General features: G+C 51.2%; 1 protein-coding gene across 14 annotated transcripts in view; it reads right to left on the bottom strand.

Moving 5' to 3' along the window:
* The window catches only part of NAA40 (N-alpha-acetyltransferase 40, NatD catalytic subunit), a 32,242-nt gene extending 12,915 nt beyond the window's left edge, over positions 1-19,327 (bottom strand). For 2 of the 14 annotated variants that reach the window (XM_058438844.1, XM_058438845.1), the window contains exons 1-10: positions 19,090-19,326; positions 11,934-12,029; positions 10,841-10,893; positions 6,193-6,288; positions 5,961-6,119; positions 5,687-5,770; positions 4,469-4,546; positions 4,068-4,180; positions 2,534-2,654; positions 2,033-2,100 (exon numbers count right to left, since the gene is read on the bottom strand). In XM_058438844.1, the coding sequence (XP_058294827.1) occupies positions 2,034-2,100; positions 2,534-2,654; positions 4,068-4,180; positions 4,469-4,546; positions 5,687-5,770; positions 5,961-6,119; positions 6,193-6,288; positions 10,841-10,893; positions 11,934-12,029; positions 19,090-19,095 (873 nt within the window). In that variant the 5' untranslated portion in view covers positions 19,096-19,326 and the 3' untranslated portion in view covers position 2,033. Of the gene's footprint in view, positions 1-1,153; positions 4,181-4,468; positions 4,547-5,686; positions 5,771-5,960; positions 6,120-6,192; positions 6,289-10,840; positions 10,894-11,933; positions 12,030-18,659; positions 18,819-19,089 lie in introns of those variants that run through there. The other 12 variants (XM_058438843.1, XM_032153192.2, XR_009213547.1 and 9 more) reach the window with 12 other exon arrangements.
* Positions 19,328-26,909: the final 7,582 nt, after the last annotated feature.

The following is a 26,909-nucleotide window of genomic DNA, read 5'->3' as shown; positions in this document are numbered from 1 at the left end:
CAGGCCACTGTGAAGATGGAAGAGGAGGAATGGGTGCAGACCTCAACTCTCCCTGCACTCAGCCGGCAGGGATGAAGGAATGGCCCCAAGCTCTCCAACTGTGGCCATTTACCGTTCAGCAAGGGGATGATCATTCCAAGAAGTTTCTGCCTGGGATGAAAACACAGCCTTTAAGGAACAAATAACTTGAGGGGCGGAATTCTGTCACATGGGAAACTGGCCGTGTGATTCGCCAGGCAAATTGCTCTCCCTTCCCAAGGGCTGTGCTGCCTTTCTTTGGGCCTCAAAGATAAGACAGCTGCACAAACTACCCGCGGGTGTGCCCCCGCCCACAGGGGAGAGGCCACAACATGCCACGGCTGGGACCCACGGAACAGGTATGACCCCGGCTCCTCTTTCCCCAGATGCTTGCTCTGCCAGGGCATGAACACTCCATGTGGATCAGGGTCTCCCGCTCCCCGTTCCAGCAGATGCAGACCACCAGGCAGAGTACAATGGGGCGGCCCCTCCACCGTCCACAGAAAGTACCGAGCTCCAGCTCCCCCAGGTCAGGGCTGGCAGGAGCCCTGCTTGGGGAACAACCTGCACAGCCCCATCTGTCACACTAGGGGGTCACAGTCTCCACCAGCTCATAACTCTCCCGCCCCAGCAGGCCTGACATGAGCTCCCCTTCCTTGGAGCCTTTGTCTTCTGTGAATGGATGGAAGAGGGCAGGAATCTTGAGACAAAGAATATTTTGAGTAACCCAATAAAGTCAAAGAGGAAAGAATCACTCTCGTCTATTCACCTCCCACACACAGGCACTGGAATTTATGTTTGGACACAGATTTCAAATGTCACAAGGCCTGGCTTGGGACTTTCTCTCCAGGATGCAAAGCAGGCACCGTTCAGAACACCTTTGGCCTCTACTCAGAACTTCTGGGAAGTGGCACAAACACATACATTTGGTCTCTGTTCCCAGCTCTGGCTGCTTGCCCCGGACAGCCTGAGTTTTTCTCTGGCATGGGGCTTTTTCACAGGGCAAGGCGTGGGGCTATCATAACCATGCACCTCCTGATGTTCGGGCCCCATGTTGGGACAGGCTGAGGGTCCAGAGCTTCCCAGATCCACGCTGCCCATGGTGCCCCAGCATCAGGAAGCCATCACAGCAGCTGAACAAAGTGTCTTTTATTTGTGACATACAAATACAACCAATGCAAAAAGAGATCACTTTTTCCCTTTGATTCCAGTGATAACAAGCTGCTAAAGAAAAAAAATATAGATATATATATATATTATCAAGGAGTTTATCTTCCGAATTTCCTCTTTAAAAAAAATTAAAAAGAACCATTCACATGTCCTATACATACTTGACACCAACAAAAATAACCTGAAACAGGGTGGATATAACTAAAATTTTAAAAATCTTAAAAAAATCTTAACACGCTCCAAACAAACAAAACACAAAAAGCCTGGTACAAAAGGCCTGCTATGTTTCTCTGTTTTTTTTTTTTTTTGAGATGGAGTCTCGCTCTGTCGCCTAGGCTGGAGTGCAATGGCATGATCTCAGCTCACCACAACCTCCACCTCCTGGGTTCAAGCGAGTCTCCTGCCCCAGCCTCCCTAGCTGGGATTACAGGCCACAACCACGCCCGGCTAATTTTTGTATTTTTTAGTAGAGATGGGCTTTTGCCATGTTGACCGGGCTAGTCTTGAACTCCTGACCTCAGGTGACCCGCCTGCCTCAGCCTCCCAAAGTGCTGGGATTACAGGTGTAAGCCACCACACCCAGCCATGCCAGCTGTTTCTCAAAACCAAGACCTGGAGGAAGTGGAGAAAGATGGATGTTTTGGAAATGAATGGGCTCAAGACCAACAAGAGTGACTGCGGGTCTCAGACAGTGCCTCTCCCACCCTAGTCCTGACCTCCTGAGGAACCCTTCAGGACATGGCCTGCAGAGACTGGGGTGAGCAGGGTATGGCACCAAGCACCCATTAACCAGTTGGTGCCACGCATCCAGTGACTGGAAAGAGACAACGTACACTGAACTCACCTTACAAGGGATGAACACGGGGGGTTCCTTTTGGTCCCCTTGAGTGAGAGGTATCAGGAATCCATGATCTAAGACAATAAATATTTATCATCTGTGTCCTTTGAGAGACAGGGACCAGAGAAAAATCTCTTCCTAAACATGTTCCTGTGGTTTCATGATTCTTAGGAGTCCACCAAACCCCTCCAGCGATGTCAACTCTGCCTGGGATGAAACCCACCAGGAGCAAGCAGGGTGAGGCAGAGGCAGACTTATTCCAGTGTAAAGCTGCAAGGCCCTCTCTAAGGAGTTCCCAGTCCCACTGCTGCCCATCAAGAGCAGCGCAGAGTGCTCAGCAGAGGGGCCAGGCTGGGTGAGGGAGGCCCTGCGTACACAGGCTCCTGCACAAGCAGGAATCCAGGTGAGAAGCAAGGACCACTCTGGGGAGATCTGCCAGGACAGACTGCCAGAGTTGGGCAGAGGGTGGGATGTGAGCAGATGCTGAGGTGAGAGGGACCAACACACCTCCACGAGAGCAACTTCACGAAGGCTAGAACCTTTATGATACTCCCCACAGCAGAGCTCAGGAATATCCAAAGGGAGCTGTTAGGTGCTTTTTCTTTGACAAGGATTTGGTTTTTCTTCCCTGGAAGAGGAACAAGGCCTAGAGATCAGGATAAGCATTAGTTCTGAGCCTGCCTTTCTATCCTATGAGAGAAGAGGGAGGCTTTCTCCTTCCCCTGCTCCAGCCTGTTGCCACAGGGTGACACCAGAGAGAAAAGTAACTGTTGGCCACTGAGAGGCATTCCTGCTGCAGCCTGAGCTATGGCCCGGCTGGGCCATGGCAGTGGCACTAGTGCCTCACTGAGGCAGCAAGGGGCAAGCCTGAGGAGTGCAGGCAGAGGGGCCTGCTGCTGGCTGGGGGCTCTCTGAAGAGGGAGTGTGGCTGCGGGGAGGGGTGCCCTACCCTTAGAGAGCTATCAGCACCAAGATATGAAAATAAATGGAGTTAACTACATGAGGAACGAGAAGTCCTTCTGGGGAAGACGAGGGGCTCCCTGATGTTATTCTCCCCTTGAGACTAAGAACAGAGGTATTTGGGGTAGAGGTGAGAGGCAGAGGAGAAAGAACGGTGAAGGCTGGCAGGCAAGAACAAGCAGAACCTCTGGCTTTCTTCTATGAATCAAAAGCTCAAGTCACTGCCATGAGACCAGGAGGTTAAGCTTACAATGCAGCAACATCCAGGAGCCTAGAGAAGCAATCATCCCCATGGCGGGTCCCACAGAACACCTCATTCCTGGTCCTTTCGGGCTCTCTCTGACAGCAATGGAGAGGCAGTCTTCCTCCCAGAGTCAGCTGGTCCCAACAAGAGCCCATTCCATGAATCCATAAAAACAGCTGGAAAGAGCTTTCTTCACTTCCCTGCATCTTGGCACAAAAGATCTTTCCACAGCCTCCGTAAGAGCATTCCATCTGCGAAAGTGTGAGTCTCTCTGAAGCCGCCCTCTATGCCCAGATCTTACACCCAGTGTGTTCCTCTTTGGGGATCAGCAAACCCCAGACCCAGGACTCCAGAACTTTCATACAGGTGGGCATAAACATCCCATTTGTCCAAGTGTGTATTTGTCAGGGGAGGGGAGGTTGCCCTGAATCTAGGAGCTGCAGAGGTAGGTGCGAGAACCTCCACTGCAGGCCCCAGGAGCCAAGTGAGCTGCAGAGGTAGGTGCGAGAACCTCCACTGCAGGCCCCAGGAGCCAAGTGAGGTGGCAGCCACTGTGGAGGATGAGCTTCACTACCAGGCCCCACCCACTCTTCCCTCTCCCTTTCACTCCCTCCTAGCACTCTGGTCTCCTAGGAGAGGAGGAGCAGCTCATACCACTTCTCCCCAGGGTTCTGTGCTCTCAGGGTGCAGCCTGGCACGTGCAGGGCTGGGGAGGCCACAGCTCTGAGGACACCCAGTGAACGGTGAGACCAGGAAAGAGGAAAGGCCTTAGGAGAGAGCACTGTGACTTGAAAGTGGCTCTGAGAGTTCAGTGGCAGCAGCCACCACAGTGCCCACCCGCGTGGGAGTGATGGCTGTCCCCAAACTTGGTCCTCCGGCTCAGGATCTCATAGGAGCAATCCTCCCCACAGCAACCAGACATGCTGGGGGAAGAGTCATCAATTTCAAATCTGCAAGGCAGGCAGAAGAAAAGGGTTGGTGGCAGGCAGCTGAGTGCCTTCCTCCCTGGCCCGAGAACTCTTCTACCAGCCACACCGATGAGACCCTTAGGATGAGGGTGCAGGAGGTGGGCAGTGGACCAAGTCAGAGAGCACTGCCATACCATCTCCCTGAACCTGAACCCCCACGGACCACTGGACCATGAGCTCAGGCATCAGGATGAGTGGGGGCCAGGACCAGAAAAATGGCCCTGGGCAGGCCCACCTACCACCCAGAAGGGCCCACACCCAGCTCCTTACTGCAATGCTTCTCTGAAGAACTGGTAGGCACCATGATTGTGTTTAAATACTGTTAACATAACCTTCTTCATCTGTGTGCTGGAAGAAAGCAGAGCAAACGCCTTTTAGAAAGAGAAACATGGCTGGGCGTGGTGGCATGCACCTGTAATCCCAGCACTTTGGGGGGCAAAGGTGGGAGGATCATTTGAGCCCAGGAGTTAGAGACCAGCCTGGAAAACATAGTGGGACCCCATTTCTACGAAACATTTAAAAGTTTTAAAAAATCAGCCCAGTATAGTGGCATGTGCCTTTAGTCCCAGCTACTCCAGAGGCTGAGGCCGGAGGATCACTTGAGCCTGGGAGGTAAAGGCTGCAGTGAGATATGATCACACCACTGCACTCCAGCCTGGGTGACAGAGTGAGATCCTGTCTCAGAAAAGAAAAGAAAAGAAAAGAGAAAAGAAAAGAAAAGAAAAGAAAAGAAAAGAAACAGAGACTAAGGTCATGCTTCCTTTCCTTTCTGTCTTTGTCTGTTACCTCCCTTTCACCCACACAAGTGTTCCTGAATTTGGCCTCTAGCCTCTAGAGGTCTTGGACCCCCACACGGCACTCACTGCTTCCCCCCATCACAGGCTGATCAGACTGCACAGGCATCAGCCCTGACCAGACTGGCTTTGTCCAGAGCAGGGATGTTTCCCACTTCCTCTCTGTAGCACCATTACTTAGGTACAGAATGTGGCACAGATTAGGAACGCAAAAGATGCTCATTGGCCAGGTGTGGTGGCTCATGCCTGTAATCCCAGCACTTTGGGAGGCTGAGGTAGGCAGATCACCTGAGGTCAGGAGTTCAAGACCAGCCTCAACATGGAGAAACTCCGTCTCTACTAAAAATACAAAAATTAGCCGGGCATGGCAGTGCATGCCTGTAATCCCAGCCACTCGGGAAGCTGAGGCAGAAGAATTGCTTAAACCCGGTAGGTGGAGGCTGCAGTGAGCCAAGATCGCGCCATTGCACTCCAGGCTGGGCAGTAAGAGTGAAACTCTGTCTCAAAAAAAAAAAAAAAAACTGGAGTCATAACAAGGCAGGGAGTGTCTTACTGAGAGGGTTCTAAGACACCTTTCTCCCAAAACACGCCTATGAGCCTCCTCCTCCAACGAGGCTCAAAGAATGGCAAGTGCCTCAGCGACAGCTCCTTCCAACTGAGTGCTATATGGGCCTCCTAAGAAGGAAGGCCTTACCTGTTGGCCATGAGCTGCAGGATCTGTATGAGGAACTTCCCCAGGCCTTTCCGCCGCACCTTGCTTTCCAACTGCACTTCATAGCTAGGTGAAGAAAGCAGAGAGGTGAGCGTGCAGGATGGGACATGAAGAGGCTGTAAGGTCTGGCAGAGGAGCTTGCAGTCCTTGGCAGCTCATAGACCTAGATAGGTCCAGGGGCTTTGTCACCTGGCTGGAGTGCCTGGACCATCACCAGGGTCTCTCTCCCCTACCTCCCCCAAGCCATGGCTCCTACCAGTACAAGACTTCATCCCCACACTCCACGTCAAACCGGAAGTGAGAAAAGGCAACAGGGATGGAGCTGTTTTCCCAAGCGATGAGGTACCAGGCTCGGTCATCTGTCATTTCCTCCCGTTTCTCTCGGTCCTTCCAGCCCCACTCGCTCTGCTCATACCTGGGGAATTTGGGAGCAGTCAGACGAGAAAGCTGGGAGAGGAACTAGGCTCCCCTGGTCGGGACACACTTACATGGTTTGCATATTCGTTTTGGTCAGGTCGAAGGCCCAATCCACGGTGGCTGGCTCCAGTCCAGACACTCGCTTACATTCAATGGAGACATTCAACCTGAGAAGAGGACAGGACGTGTACGGAATTGGTTACAGCACTCCTGCCAGGGCACTGCTGTTCCTCCCTCAAAATCACAGGGAGGAGGGCCCAGTCTCAGTTACTGTAGAGAGAAAAGCCAACCCTGTATCTGCCCCAGCATGACTAGAGAAGGTGCAGGAACAAAGTCTTTCAGGCTGAGATTAACACCTGTGGCCACACGGCCCACCCCCCAACCACAAGGCCCATTTCCTGCCTCCCCAAGCTGTCCTAATCTGCCTCGGCACTTTGTAAACTTCTTGTCCCTCTCTGCTCTCTCTTAATGCTTTTTCTACATGTTCTGTCTCTTCTGTACTTTGTTATAAACACTCATGTCTTCCGTTATTTAGTTCCTGCCCTTAGGCATTTTTCCTGTTGCTGTAATTTCTGAACTGACTCCTCACTGGGCTCCCATGGGACCCCATTCCTCTTATCTACCAATCACGCCTTCAAAACCACTGGGTGACCCTAGGTCCTTCAAGAAGACTACAGCTCAACACACCCCACCCCGCCCCAGGAGTCCTGCCTGCCTCATCTGAGCAGGGGGGATACTCTCAGCTGATCAACAGATTGAGGCAGGAATGGTGGCTCACACCTGTAATCCCAGCACTTTGGGATGCCAAGGCATACGGATCACCTGAGGTCAGGAGTTCGAGACTAGCCTGACCAACACGGTGAAATCCCGTCTGTACTAAAACTACAAAAAAATTAGCTGGGCATGGTGGTGGGTGCCTGTAATCCCAGCTACTTGGGAAGCTGAGGCAGGAGAATCGCTTGAACCTGGGAGGCAGAGGTTGCAGTGAGCCAAGATCATGCCATTGCACTACAGCCTGGGCAATGAGCGCGAAACTCTGTCTCCAAACAAACAAAAAAATGGGTGAAGCAGGCTTCAGCCCAACACTGTTTTTTTAAACGCACAAATGCCGTAAGTGTTAAGGTATCTGTTTCTAAATGAAATTTAAGTAAAAAACAGTTAAACTCCTTGACTGATCTGTGAAATCACATTCCCTAGATAGCACTACATTCTGAAAGGACTCTTTATAAAGGACTCTAAGCCTTTAAAGAGCTCCCGTATCAGTATCTTCCAGTGACCTTTGATATGACCCCCAGAGGATGTGCCCACTGGAATCCCATCACCTCTACTGACTGGAACACCACACTCAGCCTTATAAATTCAGAACTTCCTGCCCCTGAAGCATCTTCCTTTATCAACCACTTAGCCATCACAGCAGCCCAAACACAGCACTGCATCTGTCTTAACTATAAAATGTCCAAAGCCCACCTGCAGGTACAAATTCTCCATTAAAGTACATGAAAGTAAGATCACAACCACAGGAGCCACACAAAATTCAAGGCACCAGAGGAACCCAGAGTTGGCTGGCAATGCCTGTTTTGGAGCTATTCCACATTTCTGGAAGTCAATGGGAATATGGAATATGAAAACACTATGAGGCCAGGCACAGTGGCTCATGCCTGTGATCCCAACACTTTGGGAGGCCGAGGCGGGCAGATCACAATGTCAGGAGATGGAGACCATCCTGGCTAACACGGTGAAACCTCATCTCTACTAAAAATACAAAAAATTAGCCAAGCGTGGTGGTGGGCACCTGTAGTCCCAGCTACTCGGGAGGCTGAGGCAGGATAATGGCATGAATCTGGGAGGCTGAGCTTGCAGTGAGCCGAGATGGCGCCACTGCACTCCAGCCTGGGTGACAGAGCGAGACTCCATCTCAAAAAATAAAAAATAAAAAAAACTTGCAAGTTTGGCATCATCATCCTATTTGACAGGTAAGAAAATGAGGCTTGAGGAATATGAGTGACTTCTCCAAGTAGAGTTAGTAAGAAGCCCAGCTACAATTCAATCCCCCAGCACAGAGAAACCAGAGCCCCTGTTTATCCCCAAGCCAAGACGTTACATTCTGGAAGCACAACTCATCAACAGCATCTCAGGTAAGGCAGATTATGCTTCCTATTTTAGAAACCAAAATGACAAAAAAACGTGAGGGAGCCTTCACTCCAGAGCCTGTAGTTAACTGGATCAGTAATAATAACAACAAACACAGTGAGGGTTGAAAATCTACCTATTGGGTACAATGATTACTATTTGGGTGTTGGGTACACTAGATGCCCAACCCCACCACTACACAATATATCTGCACATGTACCCCGCGAATTTAAAATAAAATAAAATTTTACAATAAAATAACAGCAAACATTTATCTAGCTTTTATTATGCTGCAGGAACACTTCACATCTTACCCTCCTGACAACTCCATGAGAAAGGTACTATTATTAGCACCATTTTTGGTTTTTGGGTTTTTGTTTTGTTTTGAGACAGGATCTTGCTGTCACCCAGGCTAGAGTGCAATGCTGCTACCATGGCTCACTGCAGCCTGCATCTCCCAGGCTCAAGCAATTCTCCCACATCAGCCTTCTCAGTAGCTGGGACTACAGGCATGTGCCACCATGCCTAGCTAATTAAAAAAAAAATTTTTTTTGTAGAGACAGGGTCTTCCTATGTCTCCAGGACTGGTCTTGCACCCCTGGGCACAAATGATCCTCCCAACCTCAGCCTCCCAAAGTGCTGGGATTACAGGTATGAGCCACCACACCTGGCCCAGGCCCATTTTTAACTAGAAAATTGAGGAACAGAAAGGTTAAGTAATTTGTTCAGGGTCAGCTGGGCACAGCACTTTAGGAGGCCGAGGTGGGAGGATCACTTGAGGACAGCAGTTTGAGACCAGCCTGGGCAACATAGGTGAGACCCCTTCTCTATCAAAAAACATTTTTTTTTTTTTTTTTTTTTGAGATGGAGTTTCGCTCTGTCACCCAGGCTGGAGTGCAGTGGCGCAATCTTGGCTCGCTGCAAGCTCTGCCTCCCGGGTTCACGCCATTCTCCTGCCTCAGCCTCCCGAGTAGCTGGGACTACAGGCGCCCGTCACCACGCCTGGCTAATTTTTTATATTTTTAGTAGAGACAGGGTTTTACCGTGTTAGCCAGGATGGTCTCGATCTCCTGACCTCGTGATCCGCCCGCCTCGGCCTCCCAAAGTACTGAGATTACAGGCATGAGCCACCACGCCCGGCAAATATTTTTCTTTTTGAAGAAAAAGAAAAGTAATGTGTTCAGGGCCAAATAGCCAGTAATTGGCTTTTAACAATTATACTGTATACTCAGGAAAAGAGCACTAGATTGGAAATTAAAAGCCCCTCAGCTGTCAGGGGAAACTCCATAAACTCAGAAAGCTCATTTGACTCTCTGAGCCTCAGTTTCCCATGCATTAAATGTGAGTGTCAGCCTAGATAATTTTCCAAGTTTGTTTCAGCTCAATGATTCTTTGCAGAGAGAATAATCAGTGCTGAAGAGACATCAGGGCGGGTGTGGTGGCTCACACCTGTAATCCCAGCACTTTGGGAGGCTGAGGCAGGTGGGTCAGTTGAGGTCAGGAGTTCGAGACCAGACTGGCCAACATGGTGAAACCCCGTCTCTACTAAAAATACAAAAATTAGCTGGGCACAGTGGCTCACACCTGTAATCCCAACACTTTGGGAGGCTGAGACAGGTGGATCACGAAGTCAGGAGTTCAAGACCAGCCTGGCCAAGATGGTGAAACCCTGACTCTACTAAAAATACAAAAATTAGCTGGACGTGGTGGCGGGCGCCTGTAATCCTAGCTATTTGAGAGGCTGAGACAGAGAATTGCTTCAACCTGGGAGGCAGAGGTTGCAGTGAGCCGAGATCGCACCACTGCACTCCAGCCTAAGCGACAGAGCGAGATTCTGTCTCAAAAAAAAAAAAAAAAAAAAAACAAACCCACAAAAATTAGTGAGGTGTGGTGGCACGCACCTATAATCCCACGTACTTGGGAGGCTGAGGCAGGAGAATCGGCTGAACCCAGAAGGCGGAGGTTGCAGTGAGCCGAGATTGCGTCACTGCACTCCAGCCTGGGTGACTGAGCAAGACTCCGTCTCAAAAAATAAAAGAAAAATTTATCTAAAGAGACATCAGTCTGAGATTAAGTGCAATCTTTGCTCATTTATGGATTCTTCTGCCACCCTACCTGGGGGATTTTATATCAACAGAGGGCACGAGTCAGTTTCTGCTTTTTTTTTTTTTGGTTTTTTTTTTGTTTTGAGATGGAGTTTCACTCTTGTTACCCAAGCTGGAGTGCAATGGTGCTATCTCGGCTCACTGCAACCTCTGCCCCCTGGGTTCAAGCGATTCTCCTGCCTCAGCCTCCCGAGTAGCTGGGATTACAGGCACTCGCCACCATGCCCAGCTAATTTTTTGTATTTTTAGTAGAAATGGGGTTTCACTATGTTAGCCAGGCTGGTCTCGAACTCCTGACCTCAGGTGATCCACCCACCTTGGTCTCCCAAAGTGCTGGGATTACAGGCGTGAGCCACTGCGCCCAGCCGTTTTTTCGTAAATATGAAGAACAATGAGAAAATGTGTGTCTCAGGAAGCCTACTCTGGAAAGGGAATTCCTGAAGACACTCAGAGACAGCAGTTGGTAATGCTCAATGTGACTCACCCGTTTCTATCATATTTCTTGAACACTGGGAAAGCCTCCAGAGGGTCCCCGAGCTGTGGAGGGAAAGAAAAGAGGAATAGCACAGACAAGTGTGGCGGAGGCGCAGATCCTACCCCAAGAGCTGTTGTTTTGGAGTGGGATGCTGTGGGGACCCACAACGGGAGAATAACTTCAGACCCAGGAGCAGCTTCCCAAAACCCTCCATTTGCCTAGCTCTGAAGTCACATGTGCAAGGAAGGCTTTGGTGGGGAGGCCCAGGAGAGTTAAGTTTGGCATCACCTGACAGGGCAAGAGGAGACCTCATTAGCCTGTGGGCATACAACCTGCTCACAGCACAGCTAACCCAAAGAAGAGGCTACCTGATCTGCTGCACACTTCTTAAAAGAAGCCTCCACTGACTTCACCTGTTTACAACTCCAGATGGAAAATCAAGTCCCTGAGCCACATCCTTATAAATGAGTGTTTACTACGAGTGGGTTAAAAGAATGACCAAAAAATGGGATACTAAATAAAATAAAATAAATGGAGGCAGGGGATGGGCACTGTGGCTCACGCCTGTAATCCCAGCACTTTGGGAGGCCAAGGCAGGTGAAATGCTTAAGCTCAGGAGTTCAAGACCATCCTGGGCAATAAGGCCAAACTCCGTCTCTACAAAAATTACCCGGGTGTGGTGGCGGGCACCTATAGTCCCAGCTAATTGAGGGGCTGAGGTGGGAGGATCACTTGGGCCCAGGCAGCAGAGGCTGCAAGGTTGAAGTGAGCTGAGATCGTGCCACTGCATTCCAGCCTGGATGACAGAGACCCTGTCTCATACAAAAGAAAAAAAATTATCTAGACCCTCCTCTATTCATAAGGAAGAAGATCCACAGGGAGGCAGCCGCTTCACTGGAATCCACATTTTCCCAAACACCTGGGCCAACTGCTGGCGCCAACTCCCAACACACAGGTATGAGCTCAGTTCCCTGCACAGCGAGGAGGCAGAGGCGGTGTGGGTGGGTAGTGTCACAATTCTGCCACAGGGTGGCGACAAAATAAGTCAAATTATAAACCAAGCTGAAGTCTCAGGAGGCAGGGACTGGGAAGGGAGAATCACCCTGTTGGCAGCGTCCACTTTGGCACAAACGGCATCCATGGCTGCTCGCTCCTCCAACCGCTTCTGCTTCTTCTCCTTGGCTTTGCTTGACTTTCTCTGCAACAGGGAAAAGCAACGTTAGCTGGAAGGGCTGTGGCCAAACACTGACTTTCCCTTTAAAGAACCGAAGGGGCCAGGCGCGGTGGCTCACGCTTGTAATCCCAGCACTTTGGGAGGCCGAGGCGGGCGGATCACGAGGTCAGGAGATCGAGACCATGGTGAAACCCCGTCTCTACTAAAAATACAAAAAAAATTAGCCGGGCGTGGTGGCGGGAGCCTGTAGTCCCAGCTACTCGGAGAGGCTGAGGCAGGAGAATGGTGTGAACCCAGGAGGCGGAGCTTGCAGTGAGCCGAGATCGTGCCACTGCACTCCAGCCTGGGTGACAGTGAGACTCCGTCTCAAAAAAAATAAAAAATAAAAAATAAAAAAATAAATAAATAAATAAAATAAAATAAAAAGGAACCGAAGGGCCCTGCATCCACTGGCCTGGCCCAGCAGTGAGAAATTTCCCACCTCGGCTGCCACACATTTGGAGGGGCGGAAAGACCCAAGCAGGTCATTTTGTAGTGGGGAGTCCTCAGAGGTCACCAGACTTCTTAGCTTCCCTTCAGAAAGAGCACTGGCTGTCCTGACACAGACACTGTGGGAACCCAGCGAAACAGCTGACAATGCCTGCAGCAGGCCAGCCCCCAGCAGAAACTTAGTATATATTCACTCACCTGCTCCCTCCTAAGGAGGGAACACCCAACTTTAGACACACTGAAGACCGCTTCAGGGAGGAGACAGCATCTGAGGTAGCCACTGACGGCTGTTCCTAAGTATAACTTTATTCAAAGCCTTTCCAGTGTCCTCCAGCTTTGGGAGACAAAGATCTGGTTGGCCACAGCTCCTGTGGGAGCTGGGTCTCATTTCAAGAGGGGGCCACCGTGTTCTGACTCAAAGACACAGAGCCATTCCCAGAAGCCCTGCTCAGTTAAGGCCAACGAGTGACGGGGCACACCCAGTGACAGGGCAGAGAGCAGGGGCCCAAGGAGTTCACCTCAGGACAGAGATGACACATGGCCAGCAAGACGAAGCTGCAGGCACGCAGTCAGCAGCGGGGCAGCAGAGCAGCAGCAAGTGGGGATTCTCCTGGCATAGAGCAGCGAATGGCAAATTGCCCACAGCTGCTTCTAGATCAGGTCCTGTTTTGAGTCCGATGTGAGATTCTCTCAGGCCTAAGATTCGCTCACCCTATTGTGAAAAGCCAGGTAACACAGGGCAAGAGCCAGGCTCTGACACCTGGCAGGCCTCATCCAAAGCCTCCTTTTTTCTTTTTTTTTTGAGATGGAGTCTCACTCTATTGCCCAAGCTGGAATGCAGTGGTGAGATCTCGGTTTACGGCAGCCTCTGCCTCCTGGGTTCAAGCAATTCTCCTGCCTCAGCCTCCCGAGTAGCTGGGATTACAGGCGCGCACCACCATGTCCAGCTAATTTTTGTATTTTTAAGTAGTGACGGGGTTTCACCAAGTTGGCCAGGCTGGTCACTAACTCCTGACCTCAAGTAATCCGCCTGCCTCTGCCTCACAAAGTGCTGGGATTACAGGCGTGAGCCACCGCGCCAGGGCTGTCCAAAGCCTCTTCCTGCTCTCCACCCCCCTGCAGCGCTAGGACGAGGCACAGCACTTCTCCAAGCCTCCCTTGGCTTGATGACTGAGGGTCCTTATGAAGGTTAATATGGTATGTGTTCAATAAAAGGCTATTCTCATTCTCTCTCCCCAGGACAACAAGAGAACACAGGCATGCAGAGTGCATGCACCACTCAGCTGGTCCCCAGAAGGCACTCCAAAGGCACTGGTAAGTTGGCTCTGCTTTTTACCAATAGAGCAGCCTCTTTTGACACCTCCTCCCCCAACACCCCTCCTTTCCCTGAGCTCTCCGGAGAGGTCTGACAACCCCCAATTACATCTAGCCCTGACACGGACTGGCCCCAGGAAAGGACACTCAGAGCGATTAACCTTCTGCATGAGTTGAAAAATCAGCTGCTGGGGAAGTTCTCAGAATCAATTCTACCCACAATTTTCCAAGGAATGACACTCCTTACCTCCTACTTTAATCAACCAAGAAGCAAAGGAGTTCAGATACCAGGAACTCACAGGGATTGCTCTTATAGCCACAAACTCTACCAACACCAGCTATTAATTATCTCGTGGCTGAGCGCTGTGGAACACAGGCAAGATCTCATATCTTACCTCCCTAGAGGAAGGAACAAAATAGAGAATGGGCTGTCTTCATAAGGCTGGACTCCTGGGACAGAACTAGCCTCCCTCTACCATGGATAGGTTTAGAGCATTCATCTTTTTTTCTGGAAATTTAGGTTTCAAGACAACACTGAGATAAGTCTTGCAAAGTACCTTTACAAACATTATGTTTCTTTTTTTCTTTAGTTTTTTTTTTTTTTTTTTTTAGAGATAGGAGGAGTCTCACTATGTTGCCCAGGCTGGTCTCAAACTCCTGGGCTCAAGCGATCCTCCTGTCTTGGCCTCCCAAAGTGCTGGGATTACAGGTGTGAGCCACCACACCCGGCCTAGGTTATGTGTTTCAATTATCAGGGCAGAAACTATCACTTCCCTTTACACAATAGGAAACTGAGGCTTGAAGAGACAATGTGACCATTCAGTTCTGCAGTGAATAAAGGGCAGAGGGGAGACTCAATCCCAGGGATGGGCTGCAGGTCATGTTTGTTCCACTGGCCACTGTCCCCTACTGAGGTGCCTATGTCCTGCATAGTGGACTTCCACTTGGTCATCAACAAAGATTCTTGCACCCTGCCACGATAAGGCCTGGGCTTCAGAAGCCCTCAGCAACCACTCGGCAACTCCTTTCTCATTGCCTGGCTGGTTTGGTTAACAGCATGCCAACACAGTGCTGCTATAGTGCCTCTGCATTGAGGCAGAGGTGAGAGACAGAGAAGCCTCGGATGGAAGGTGTCCAGGGCTGCACCACGGGGCAGAAGAGCATGAGCTTTGGCGTCAATCAGATTGGGCCTATGCTCTTCCTGACACCCCCAGAATGACTTATGAAAGCAACTCCAGCTCCATGAAGATGGGGGTGCAAATGCTGGGCTCTTGGAGCTGTAAGGTAGGTTAGAAGCCAGCACACCTTCAGAGCAGGTACAAGCTCCCTTACTCCACCCTATATGCTTGCTCTCTTATACAGGGCTCAGGGATCAAACGTGCTGGAGGGCAAGGGTAATGCCCAGAACCCAGAAAGCACTGAAGCCTGGGTTCCCTCCATCTCACTTCTAAGCATGAGCAGTAATTCCCAAGAACAAGCAGCAGGAGGGCCAGCCGGGCCTCTAGTAGATTTGTGGGCTCATTCATGTAGACCTGGCAATCCTCAGAGCAAGGCCTGGGGCTGCCATGGCCTGAGACTGCAGTAACTCAAGAACCCCTTACGAGCTCCACTGCCTGCCCACAGGGCAGAAGGCAGGGTGCAGCCAGCTGGGCCAGACAGGCAGAGAGGGGCTGCACTAGGAAAAGTGGTCTCCTACTGTTCCAATTAGCTTTGCCCCTGCCTTGTGGAGGTAAGGCTGTCCTACAGGGATGCAGGAAAATGCTCCTAATTAAAATGGATAATAAGCACAGTGAACAGTAAAGCTCATTGTGGTTAAGTGTCTTTTCCAAGGGAGCTTTGTATAAAAAAAGAGAGTACGGGATTTTGAATCAAAAGACCTGGATTTGATTTTCAGCTCCTTCACTTACTAGCTGTGTGACTTCAGGCAAGTTACTTAAGCTCTTTTCAGCAAGTTGCTCAAAATTTCTCTCAGTTTTCTTCTCCATAAAATGGGGCTTGCAATGCCTACACCAACAGTCGCAGGAAGGGACTTCCGTTTACAAAGACCTCTCTCAGATCTTCTGCTGGTGCTTTAATAAAGGTGATCTATTTTACTTTTCACAACCCAGCATGGTAGGTGTGACTACTTCTTTGATGAGAAACCTGAGGCACAGAGAGTTTATGGAACTTGCAGGGTCACAGAGCCAGTGAGGAGAGTTCTCAAAGCGGTCTCTTCCTCCCACTCCCTCCGACTCTCCCCATGAGATGAGGGTAGATCCGCTTTATCTGGCTATGTTCACCCAGTGCTCACCAAACAGCAGATACTCAGTTCATGTCTGCTGAATGAATCATCCAAGATCCAAATCCACGTTTGAACCCTAAAGTCATGCTCCTTCCACCATGTCACAATTACATATATGGCATTGTTTGTTATAAAGTGTTACATAAATGTTTTCATGTGCAGTGTAAAACTCGTCCCCTTACTATTCCCATTGAAAAAGTAACTCCACACACAGTTCTACAACTGGAAGGGGTCATAAAGACAAATTAAAAAAAACACACCCAGGCTGGGCGCAGTGGCTCATGCCTATAACTCCAGCACTTTGGGAGGCCGAGGTGGGTGGATCACCTGCGGTCAGGAGTTCAAGACCAGCCTAGCCAACATGGTGAAACCCCGTCTCTACTAAAAATAGAAAAAAGTAGCCAGGCATGGTGGTTGATATCTGTAATTCCAGCTACTCGGGAGGCTGAGGCAGAAGAATCACTTAGAACCTGGGAGGCAGAGATTGCAGTGAGCTGAGATTGTGCCACTACACTCCAGCTTGGGCAAAAAGAGCACAACTCCGTCTAAAAAAACAGGAAAAGAAAACAAAGGAAACATCCAGATGGGAGGAGGAGCCACTTTTCAGAAAAAGAATTTGGCATCTCTTAGATTTTCAGTGTCAATGTCTCTACCCCCATATACTATCCAATATCCAAAAAGAACCTGTTTTTGGTGAAACGAGAAATATAAATTCTAATTCCTGAAAGATGACACACGTGTGGCAACTAGGACACGTGGGTGGCAACTGAAGAGAAAGCGCTCCAACTGAAGCCTCACTCAGCCTGAGGCCAGGCTCCGCCACAGGGTGACTACAAGGAATGATGACTTCCCCAGCACCCACAGTTACGGAATGAGGGTGATGAGACGGTTCCAGCTCTTTCAGGGAGGAGAATTCAAGTCTCTCTGTTATTGTGAATTTTAGGCCAGAAGAGACTTTGTAGGGTCTAATGTGAGAAACATATCTGTAAAGTGTAAGATTCAGGCCCTAAAGGAAGCAAGGATTGCAGAATCTCTGGGGCATATTTCTTTTTTCCTTCACCCTGTCTTACGGTGTTGAGAGCCTGCTATTTCAACCCAACCAACGAGGAAGTGTTGAACTAGAACGGCATGTTACACTTTTTGTTTTCTGCTTAATCCGCAGTGGCTGCTTCTGGTTAGACAGTTACTAAGCGACACCAGGGACACAGGTTTCATTTAGTTTCAACAATGGCTGCGTCTAGGACCTTTCACCAAAATTTAGGTTAAATATGCCTAAGGTCTCTAGACTTGGTTTTCTACATATGAAGTACGTAGTACCCAAAACTATTTGTTAAAACATGATGACTGTTCTGACACGGATTAGACAACTATTTTTGTCTAGTAAGTTGATTTGTTCAGTCGATAAATAGTGGAGTGAGGGGAAAAAAAAACTAGGTTAACAACAGTAGGGACAAACCCAATGGGTTAAAAATAGCACAATTCTATTTTAGATCAGTAAAGTGAAGGCTGAGGATACAGACAAAAATAACAGCCACTACTTAGGAGACACCTCCTTAGCAATCTACATCCATTATCTCACTTAATCTTCACTACTACCCTAAGGGTGAGGTATCAGCATCCCAATTTCAGAGGTGAGGAAATTCACACACATAAAGGTCAACTCACTGGCACACTATTATACCACCAGCAGCGAAGACGGGGCTGGAATTGAGGTACCTCGGGCTCCAAAGTCAGGGTTCCCTTAAGGTGATGGAAATTCCATGTAAATACTAATAAAGGCCTGTGTGGTGGCTCACGCCTGTAATCCCAGCACTTTGGGAGGCCTAGGCGAGTGGATCACGAGGTCAGGAGTTCGAGACCAGCCTGGCCAACATGGTGAAACCCTGTCTCTACTAAAAATACAAAAATTAGCTGGGCATGGTAGCGGGCGCCTGTAATCCCAGCTGCTGGGGAGGCTGAGGCAGGAGAACCGCTTGAACCCAGGAAGGAGGATGCAGTGAGCCGAGATCGCGCCATTGCACTCCAGCTTCAGCGACAAGAGCAAAACTCCATTAAAAAAAAAAATACAGCCAATACTAGGAAAGGCGTTATCTTTTTAGGAGGGTGACTGATACTGCTGTAATTGAGACTTAGTACGGTGAACGCACAGAAACTTGCAAATAACTTCTGCCCTACCGAATATCCCGGGAAAGTAAACTAAAATGCACCTCCAGGCTGCCGGCACGGAACAGGTGGTCAATATCCATCCGCGGCTGGGCCGCCGCCCCCGCCTCCCGGCATCTTCCCCGCACGACTGCACAGCCCTCCGCTTGCAAAAACACCTGCACTACCAAAACCCCTAACAACCCAAGTGGTCATAAGAACCATTTCATTGCAACCAGGAGGCGTCGAAGGCAGGAAGGAGTCTATGGGAAAGGAAGGCTGTGTTTATCAGGAGCAGCAGGAACCTGGTGAAGAGGTTTCGAAAGAGTGTAGGGGAACCGGCTTCGCTGAGACTCGAGTAGCGGGAAGCGCAGTGGACTGGGATTTGGGAGGCCCAAGGTGGGGTCTGACGCCCCCGCCAGTGTGACCTTGGCTAGGCGCCTTCTTTCCTCTGGGCTTCAATTCCCTCCAAGCCAGGGTTGACCTCGGATGTGAAAAGCGACGAAGCTGGTGACAGCCAGGTGATGAGTGACCCTGGGGGAGCAGGAGGCTAACCCCAGGGTCCCCGCGGGGGACGGGGGTGGAGAGGCCGGTAACGGGTCCGCGAGGCAGGAAGGGGCGGGCGTGACGCTGGGGGCGCCGAGGGGGTGGGGCCCCGGACAAGGGGCTCTTCAGAGGACTCCCGGGCTAGGCCTAGCGTAGGGACCCTTAGAATGGGGGAGTCAGGTCATGTGGGGGTCAGGGGTCACGTGAGGCTGGAGGGGGTCGGGGTCACGTGAGAGGAGGTTTAAGAACAAAGGGGGCGAGGGTAGCGAAGAGCGCCCCGGACCTCCCATCTCTTCTCTCTGCCTCACTCACCCCCATAGCGGCGGCGACAACGTGCAGCTTCTTCACACACTAGCCGGCAGGGAGGCGGCAACGGCGGCGGCTGCAACGGCGTCGGCGGCAGAGCGGCGGGCCCCGCACCGCGCATGCGCCTCGCAGCTCCCCCGCGCGACCTCGTACCGCGCCGGCGCAGAACTGGTGTAGGGGAGCGGGGAGCCGGCGCGCAGGTGGAGCGCCCGCTGGGATGGCCGAGGGTCTCCGACCAGGAGGAGGCGGGAGCGCGGAGGAGCGTCGCGCCGGGAATGACGTGCGGCCCGGGCCCGCCCCCTCGCAGGGCTGCGTCTGTAACTATGGTAACGGCGGCGCCAGGCATGGCTGCTCACCCAGGCCGTGAGCCGCACGCCGCTAGGGGCCGGGTGGTTGGCAGCACCTCCCCTGCGGCCAGCGACTCCTTGGCCCCGCGGGTAGCAGCCGGCGGCGCAACCACATTCCCAGGCGGCCAATCGCGTCTCGACCTCCGAAGTACCTGCCCCTCCAGAGCCCTAGCGCGCGTAGCGGAAGTCTTTGGAAACTTTCCCACCTTCCGGATCTTGACTCTTGAAATTCCTTTTCTTTTTTTTTTTTTTTTTTTGAGACGGAGTCTTGCTCTGTCCCCCAGGCTGGAGTGCAGTGGCGCGATCTCGGCTCACTGCAAACTCTGCCTCCCGGGTTCACGCCATTCTCCTGCCTCAGCCTCCCGAGTAGCTGGGGCTACAGGCGCCCGCCAACACGTCCGGCTAATTTTTTGTATTTTTAGTAGAGACGGGGTTTCACCATGTTAGCCAGGATGGTCTCGATCTCCTGACCTCGTGATCCGCCCGCCTCGGCCTCCCAAAGCGCTGGGATTACAGGCTTGAGCCACCGCGCCCGGCCTTGAAATTCCTTTTCTAACCAGAGTCCTGTTATTCATTCATTCGTCTTCTAACCATTCATTCCCCCTCCATTCATTCACGTTCTCAATAAAAATTAACTCGCACCTACGGTGCTGAGCCCAGGGGGCACAGAGAGGAGCGAGGTGCCATCTCAGCGCCACACCTCAGGGTTTAGAGGGGAGACGGGCACGTAAGCACTGTTTAGGAGAGAGTGGATGGTGCTGTTAGCGTAAACACCAGGCATCCCGGACAGTTTTAATTTCAACCCATCCCCAGCACACCGGAGTGACCCAGCGTGGCCCGAATCCAAACCGCCGGGGGCGCTCCCGCAATGTGCATACCCCTGCAACCTACCCCAGAATCTCCAGGGGTGGAGCCAGAGTCTTCACTTCCTAGTGCTCCCCAGGTGTAGGGTCTTAGACACGAAAATTAGTGAAATGCTGCCCAACACTTAAGCTTCATGGACTTTTTCAGGTTTTGCTCATTATTCCATCTTTTTGTTTTTTTAAGAGACAGGGTCTCGCGGTCGCCCAGGCTGGAGTGCAGTGGTGCAATCACAGCTCACTGCAGCCTCGACCTCCTGGGCTCAAGCGATCCTCCCGCCTCAGCTTCCTGAGTAGCTGGGACTACAGGTGTGCACTACCACACGCAGCTCAATTTTTATTTATTTTTTGTTGAGATGGGGTCTCACTATGTTACCCAGACTGGTCCCAAACTCCTGGGCCCAAGCGATCCTCCCACTTTGGCCTCCCAAAGTGCTAGGATTACAGGCGTCAGCCACTGTGCTTAGCCTCATTATTCCAACCTTAGTGCTCAGTTCAGTGGTGGCCTCAGCAACATTTATCCAGCGCCTACTGTATGCTAGGCACTGTTCCAAGCAGCAAGGAAAACAACAATAAGAAACAGAATAGGCACCACCCTTGTATCCTAGAAGGAAGAGACCGATAATAGATGAAATAAATAGGTAATATACATAGTAAGTTAAATGATACAGGCTCTAGAAGGAAGAAAAAGCAGGGAGAGAGCACAGGGAAGGTCAAGATTTATAGTTTCGGCCTGGCGCAGTGCCTCACACCTGTAATCCCAACACTTTAGGAGGCTGAGATGGGCGAACTGCTTGAGCTCACGACTTTGAGACCAGCCTGGGCAACAAGAGTGAGATCCTGTCTCTACAAAAAAATTTAAAAATAAAAAAAAATTAGCCAGGCGTGGTGGTGTGCACTTGTGGTCCCAGCTACTCCGGAGGCTGAGGTTAGAGGATTGCTTGAGCCCGGGAGGTGAAGGTTGCCGTGAGCCGATAGTGCCACTGAACTCCAGCCTGGGTAACAGAGCCAGACTCGGTCTCAAAAAAAATAAATAAAAGCTGGGCGCGGTGGCTCATGCCTGTAATCCCAGCACTTTGGGAGGCCGAGGCAGGCGGATCACGAGGTCAGGAGATCAAGACCATCCTGGCTAACACCACGAAACCCCATCTCTACTAAAAATACAAAAAAATTAGCCGGGTGTGGTGGCAGGTGCCTGTAGTCCCAGCTACTTGGGAGACTGAGGCAGAAGAATGGCATGAACCCGAAGGCGGAGCTTGCAGTGAGCCAGGATAATGCCACTGCACTCCAGCCTGGGCAACAGAGCGAGACTGTCTCGAAAAATAAAATAAAATAAATAAATAAATAAATAAATAAAAAAGGCCGGGCATGGTGGCTCACGACTGTAATCCCAGCACTTTGGGAGGCCAAGGCGGGAGGATTACCTGAGGTCAGGAGTTCAAGACCAGCCTGACCAACATGGAGAAACCCCATCTCTACTAAAAATACAAAATTAGCTGGGTGTGGTGGCACATGCCTGTAATCCCAGCTACTTGGGAGGCTGAAGCAGGAGAATCACTTGAATTGGGGAGTCAAAGGTTGCAGTGAGCCAAGATCGTACTGTTGTACTCCAGCCTGGGCAACAAGAATGAAACTCCATCTCAAAAAAAAAAAGAGAGAGACTTATGGTTTTAACTATGATGCTCAGGAAAGGCAAACATGAGGTGATACTTGAGTCAAGATCTGAAGGTGAGGGAGCAAGTAATGAGGACGTCTGGGGGAAGGGCATTCCAGGCAGAGGAGGTCCTAGAACCACCCCGGCTTCTGGGTTGAGATGAGAATGTAGGGACAAGGTCAAAGGAAGGACAGTCCAGGCTGGGCAAGGTGGTGGCTCACACCTGTAATCCCTGCACTTTGGGAGGCTGAGACAGGTAGATCACTTGAGGTCAGGAGTTTGAGACCAGCCTGGCCAACATAGTGAAACCCCGTCTCTACTAAAAATACAAAAACTAGCCAGGCATGATGGCAGGGGCCTATAATCCCAGCTACTCGAGAGGCTGAGGCAGGAGAATCGCTTGAACCTGGGAGGCGAAGTTTGCAGTGAGCAGACATCAGGCCACTGCACTCCAGTCTGGGCAACAGAGCAAGACTCTGTCTCAAAAAAAAAAAAAAAAAAAAGGACGGTGCAGAGGCCACTGCTATAATCAAGGCAACAGATAAAGCCTCCATGGTTGAGCAGCGGCAGACGTGGGAGAAGGGCATTGAAGGTAGAGCCTACAGGACTTGCAGATTGGGTGTGAGGTGTGAGGGAAGGATCAGAGCCAAGCTACCTTCATGGTTTTTAGCCTGAGCTGCTAGAAAAATGGAGTGGCTTCAATTGAGATGTGGATGACTTTGAAAGGAGCTTGCTTGAGTATAGGGAAGATCAGGATTCTGTTTTGGCCACATCAGGTCTGAGTGCTTTTTGGACGTTCTGGTGGAGACGTGGGGTAGTCAGAGTTGAGCTCAGGAGAGGGGTCCACACTGGAGATAACAATTTCGGCACAGTCGGCGCATAGATAATATTTAAAGCTGTGAGACTGGCCGGGTGTGGTGGCTCACGCCTGTAATCCCAACACTTAGGGAGGCTGAGGCAGACAGATCATTTGAGGTCAGGAGTTTGAAACCAGCCTGACCAACATGGTGAAACCCTGTCTCTACTAAAGTACAAAAAAACCTTAGCTGGCCATGGTGGCAGGCTCCTGTAATCTCAGCTACTCGGGAGGCTGAGGCAGGAGAATCGCTTGAACCCAGGAGGCAGAGGTTGCAATGAGCTGAGATTGCACCACTGCACTTCAGGCTGGGTAACAGAACGAGACTCCCTCTCAAAAATAATAATAATAATAAAAAAAAAGACAAAATCAAATTTGATTTTTTAAAATAAATAAATTAATAAAACTGTGAGACGGAGGCCAAGTGTGGTGGCTCATGCCTGTAATCCCAGCACTTTGGGAGGCCGAGGTAGACGGGTCCCTTGAGCTCAGGAGCTCAAGACCAGCTTGTGCAACATAGCGAGGCCCTGTCTCTACCACAAGAAGAAAAAAAAAAAAAGCTGTGAGACTGGATGAGGCCGTGGAGGGAATGCAGTTAGACTGGAATGAGTGAATCTTTGGCCTGACAGCCCTATTGTGTGGTCAGGAAATTTGTTGTGGTTGCCAGCCCTCTAGGGACCAGGAGAGGGAGCTGAGAGTGGAAGGAGGGTAGCCAGGTGGGAAGAGGGGATATCTGAGCTTATCCTTGAAGAAGGAAGAGAAGGCAAGGAAATTTCTTTTTTTTTTGAGACAGAGTCTTGCTCTGTCGCCAGGCTGGAGTGCGCTGGAGTGCAGTGCAGTGGCACAATCTTGGCTCACTGCAACCTCTGTCTCCTGGGTTCAAGCAATTCTCTGCCTCAGCCTCCCCAGTAGCTGGGATTACAGGCGCCCGCCACCATGCTTGGCTAATGTTTTTGTATTTTTAGTAGAGACGGGGTTTCACCATCTTGGCCAGGCTGGTATTGAACTCCTGATCTCGTGATCTACCCGCCTCAGCCTCCCAAAGTGCTGGGATTACAGGCATGAGCCACCATGCCCGGCCTAGAAATTTCTTTTCTTTTCTTTTTTGAGATGGAGTCTAGCTGTGATGCCCAGGCTGGAGTGCAGTGGTGCAATATCGGCTCACTGCAACCTCCCCTCCCCGATTCAGCGATTATCCTGCCTCAGCCTCCTGAGTAGCTGGGACTACAGGCATGTGCCACTGTGTCTGGCTAATTTTTGTATCTTTAGTAGAGATGGGGGTTTCACCATGTTGGTCAGGCTGGTCTTGAACACCTGACCTCATGATCCGACTGCCACAGCCTCCCAAAGTGTTGTGATTACAGGCGTGAGCCACCGCGCCCAGCCTAGGCAAGGAAATTTCAACTGACAGAAAAGGATTTGCAGAGCCAGGGCGGTGTGAGGGAGTGGATAAGGTGGGGGATGAGACTCCACCCTCACCTCGGCACAGTCCCCACTGTGTTTTGTTTTTTCTGGTCTCCTTACCTACGGGGAACTTCATGGTCAGCTGTTTCAGTGCACAGATGACTGCCACCACCATCCCCTGTGCCCTGTCCCTTCTGCCACGCCCCACTCTTGGGTTTGCTCCCTGCTCCCCCAGCCTGCTGGAATTTGCTGGAAACCAGGCAAGGCCTGGGAGGTGAGCCCAGTAGTCCTTGGGGGAGGTGACATCATCCAGGCCACCCAAGAGGCCCGAAAAGGCCCAGTGCCCTATTTCTGCCCCAAGGCAGCATCCTTCTGTCTGAGGCCTGCCCTGATTATGGGCCATCTCTCCTGCTCAGGGCTTCCTTGTTCTTATGGGGTGGTGGACAGAGCCTGCTCTGGAGTTGGACCAACCTGTGTTTAAATCTCCTTTCTGCTACTTGTTGGCCTTGTGACTTGAGGCAAGGTGCCTACTATCTCTGAGACTCAGTTTCCTTATTTGTAAAGTGAGACCACCAGTAGCAATCATCTTTGTCTTCAGTAAAATCTTCTAGGGGTGGTTGTGAGAATTAAATAAGATGGGATGAATGGCAAGGCCTGGGGCAGGAACAGAACCCCATACACCCATACAAAAGTATATCAAAGCGGCCAGGCGCGGTGGCTCACACCTGTAATCCCAGCACTTTGGGAGGCTGAGGGGGGTGGATCGCCTGAGGCCAGGAGTTTGAGACCAGCCTGGGCAACATGGTGAAACCCCGTCTCTACCAAAAATATAAAAGTTAGGCCAGGTGCAGTAGCTCACGCCTGTAATCCCAGCACTTTGGGAGGCCGAGGCTGGTGGATCACGAGGGTGGATTCGAGACCAGCCTAGCCAATATGGTGAAACCCCATCTCTACTAAAAATACAAAAACTAGCTGGGCCTGGTGGCAGGTGCCTATAGTCCCAGCTACTCAGGAGGCTGAAGCAGGAGAATCGCTTGAACCCAAAAGGCGGAGGTTGCAGTGGGCCAAGATTGAGCCACTGCACTCCAGCCTGGGCAACAGAGGGAGACTCCATCTCAAAAAAAAAAAAAAAAAAAAGAGGTGAAACCCCGTCTCTACTAAAAATACAAAAGTTAGCCGGACCTGGTGGCGGGCACCTGTAATCCCGGCTACTCGGGAGGCTGAGGCAGAGAATTGCTTGAACCTGGGAGGCAGAGGTTGCAGTGAGCAGAGATCGCACCACCGCACTCCAGCCTGGGCAACAGAGCGAGACTCTATCTCAAAAAAAAAAAAAAAATTAGCCAGGCGTAGTAACGCACACCTGTAGTCCCAGCTACTTGGGAGGCTGAGGCAGGAGAATCGCTTGAACCCTACAGGCGGAGGTTGCAGTGAGCCAATATTGCACCACTACACTCCAGCCTGGGCAATAGAGCAAGACTCTATCTCAAAAAAAAAAAAAGTATGTGTCCCCTTCTCCCTTCCCTGGCATCGCATCCCTCCCGCCACACCCGCATTGACCAGGCTTTCTATGCTGCCTCATTTACCCTTCTCTCCAACCCCCACGCAGGGGGCTGAAGTGCCCCTTCTCCACGCTCAGCTCCAACTTCTCTGGAAAGGGACTCTGTCTCCCTCATCTCTCCCAGGCCCCTGGACTCCCTGGCTCCTCCCTCCTCCACTGCCTCTTCCTCCCTATTCCTCAGACACAGCCACTCCCAACCTCCAGGCTTTGCCCTCTTCTCCCTCTGTGGCCCTCAGCCGCTCCCAAATATTCATTCACTCCTTCATTCAGCCAAGGCACGGGGGCCGCCATGTGCTCCGCTTTGCCTTCTGTTCGAAGGAACAGCTTGGGAGACAGCTCCTGCCGAGAGGGAGAGCATGTTTGGGGAGGGCAGTCATCGCACTGTGATGAGTGGGCAGCTGAGAGTCCCCGGACTTCCCCAGAAGAATCTGAATTTACACTTCTCCTCCTGCCACCCAAGGCCAGGTCCACCTACAGTGTCAAACGCTAAGGCCCCTCAGGGTCCCTCCCGGCTGTGAACCTCTCTCCCCAGGCCTCCTTCGCTTGTGCTCCTTCCTGGCTCCCGCCCGCCCTAGGGGGAGGCTTGTAGGAGGCAGGGGGTGGTGGCTCGCGCCTATAATCCCAGCACTTTAGGAGGCCAGGGCAGGTGATCACTTGAGGTCAGACGTTTGAGACCACCTGGCCAACATGGCAAAACCCCGCCTCTACCAAAGCTACAAAAAATTAGCCGGGAGTGGTGATGCACGCTTGTAATCCCAGCTACTCGGGAGGCTGAGGCAGGAGAATCACTTGAACCCAGGAGGCGGAGGTTGCAGTGAGCCGAGATCTCGCCACTGCACTGCAGCCTGGGTGACAAAAACAACAACAAAAACACACACACAAAAAAAGCTTGTGGAGGCAGCAGACTACCCTGTGTCTCCCTCCTTAGCTTCTCATTCCTCTCACTCCTCAACCCCTGAAACTTGGCTGCTGTCCCCTGCTCCCTCCTGGTGCCTCCAGCAGTTTTGCTAACTCCAACTGTGCTTCCCTGTCTCAGCCTCAGCTTTCCGGCCCTTCCTGCAACATGTAGCTCTGTTATTCCCTCCCTCTTCCTTGAAACACTGTTCTTCCCTTGGCTCCTGTGACACCACACGCCCCTGTTTTTCTA

The sequence above is a fragment of the Hylobates moloch genome, unplaced genomic scaffold (genome assembly GCF_009828535.3).
Source record: "Hylobates moloch isolate HMO894 unplaced genomic scaffold, HMol_V3 SCAFFOLD_5, whole genome shotgun sequence".
Taxonomy (NCBI): domain Eukaryota; kingdom Metazoa; phylum Chordata; class Mammalia; order Primates; family Hylobatidae; genus Hylobates; species Hylobates moloch.
Note: the sequence above shows the minus strand (reverse complement) of the source record. Positions and strands in the feature narration are given on the sequence as shown.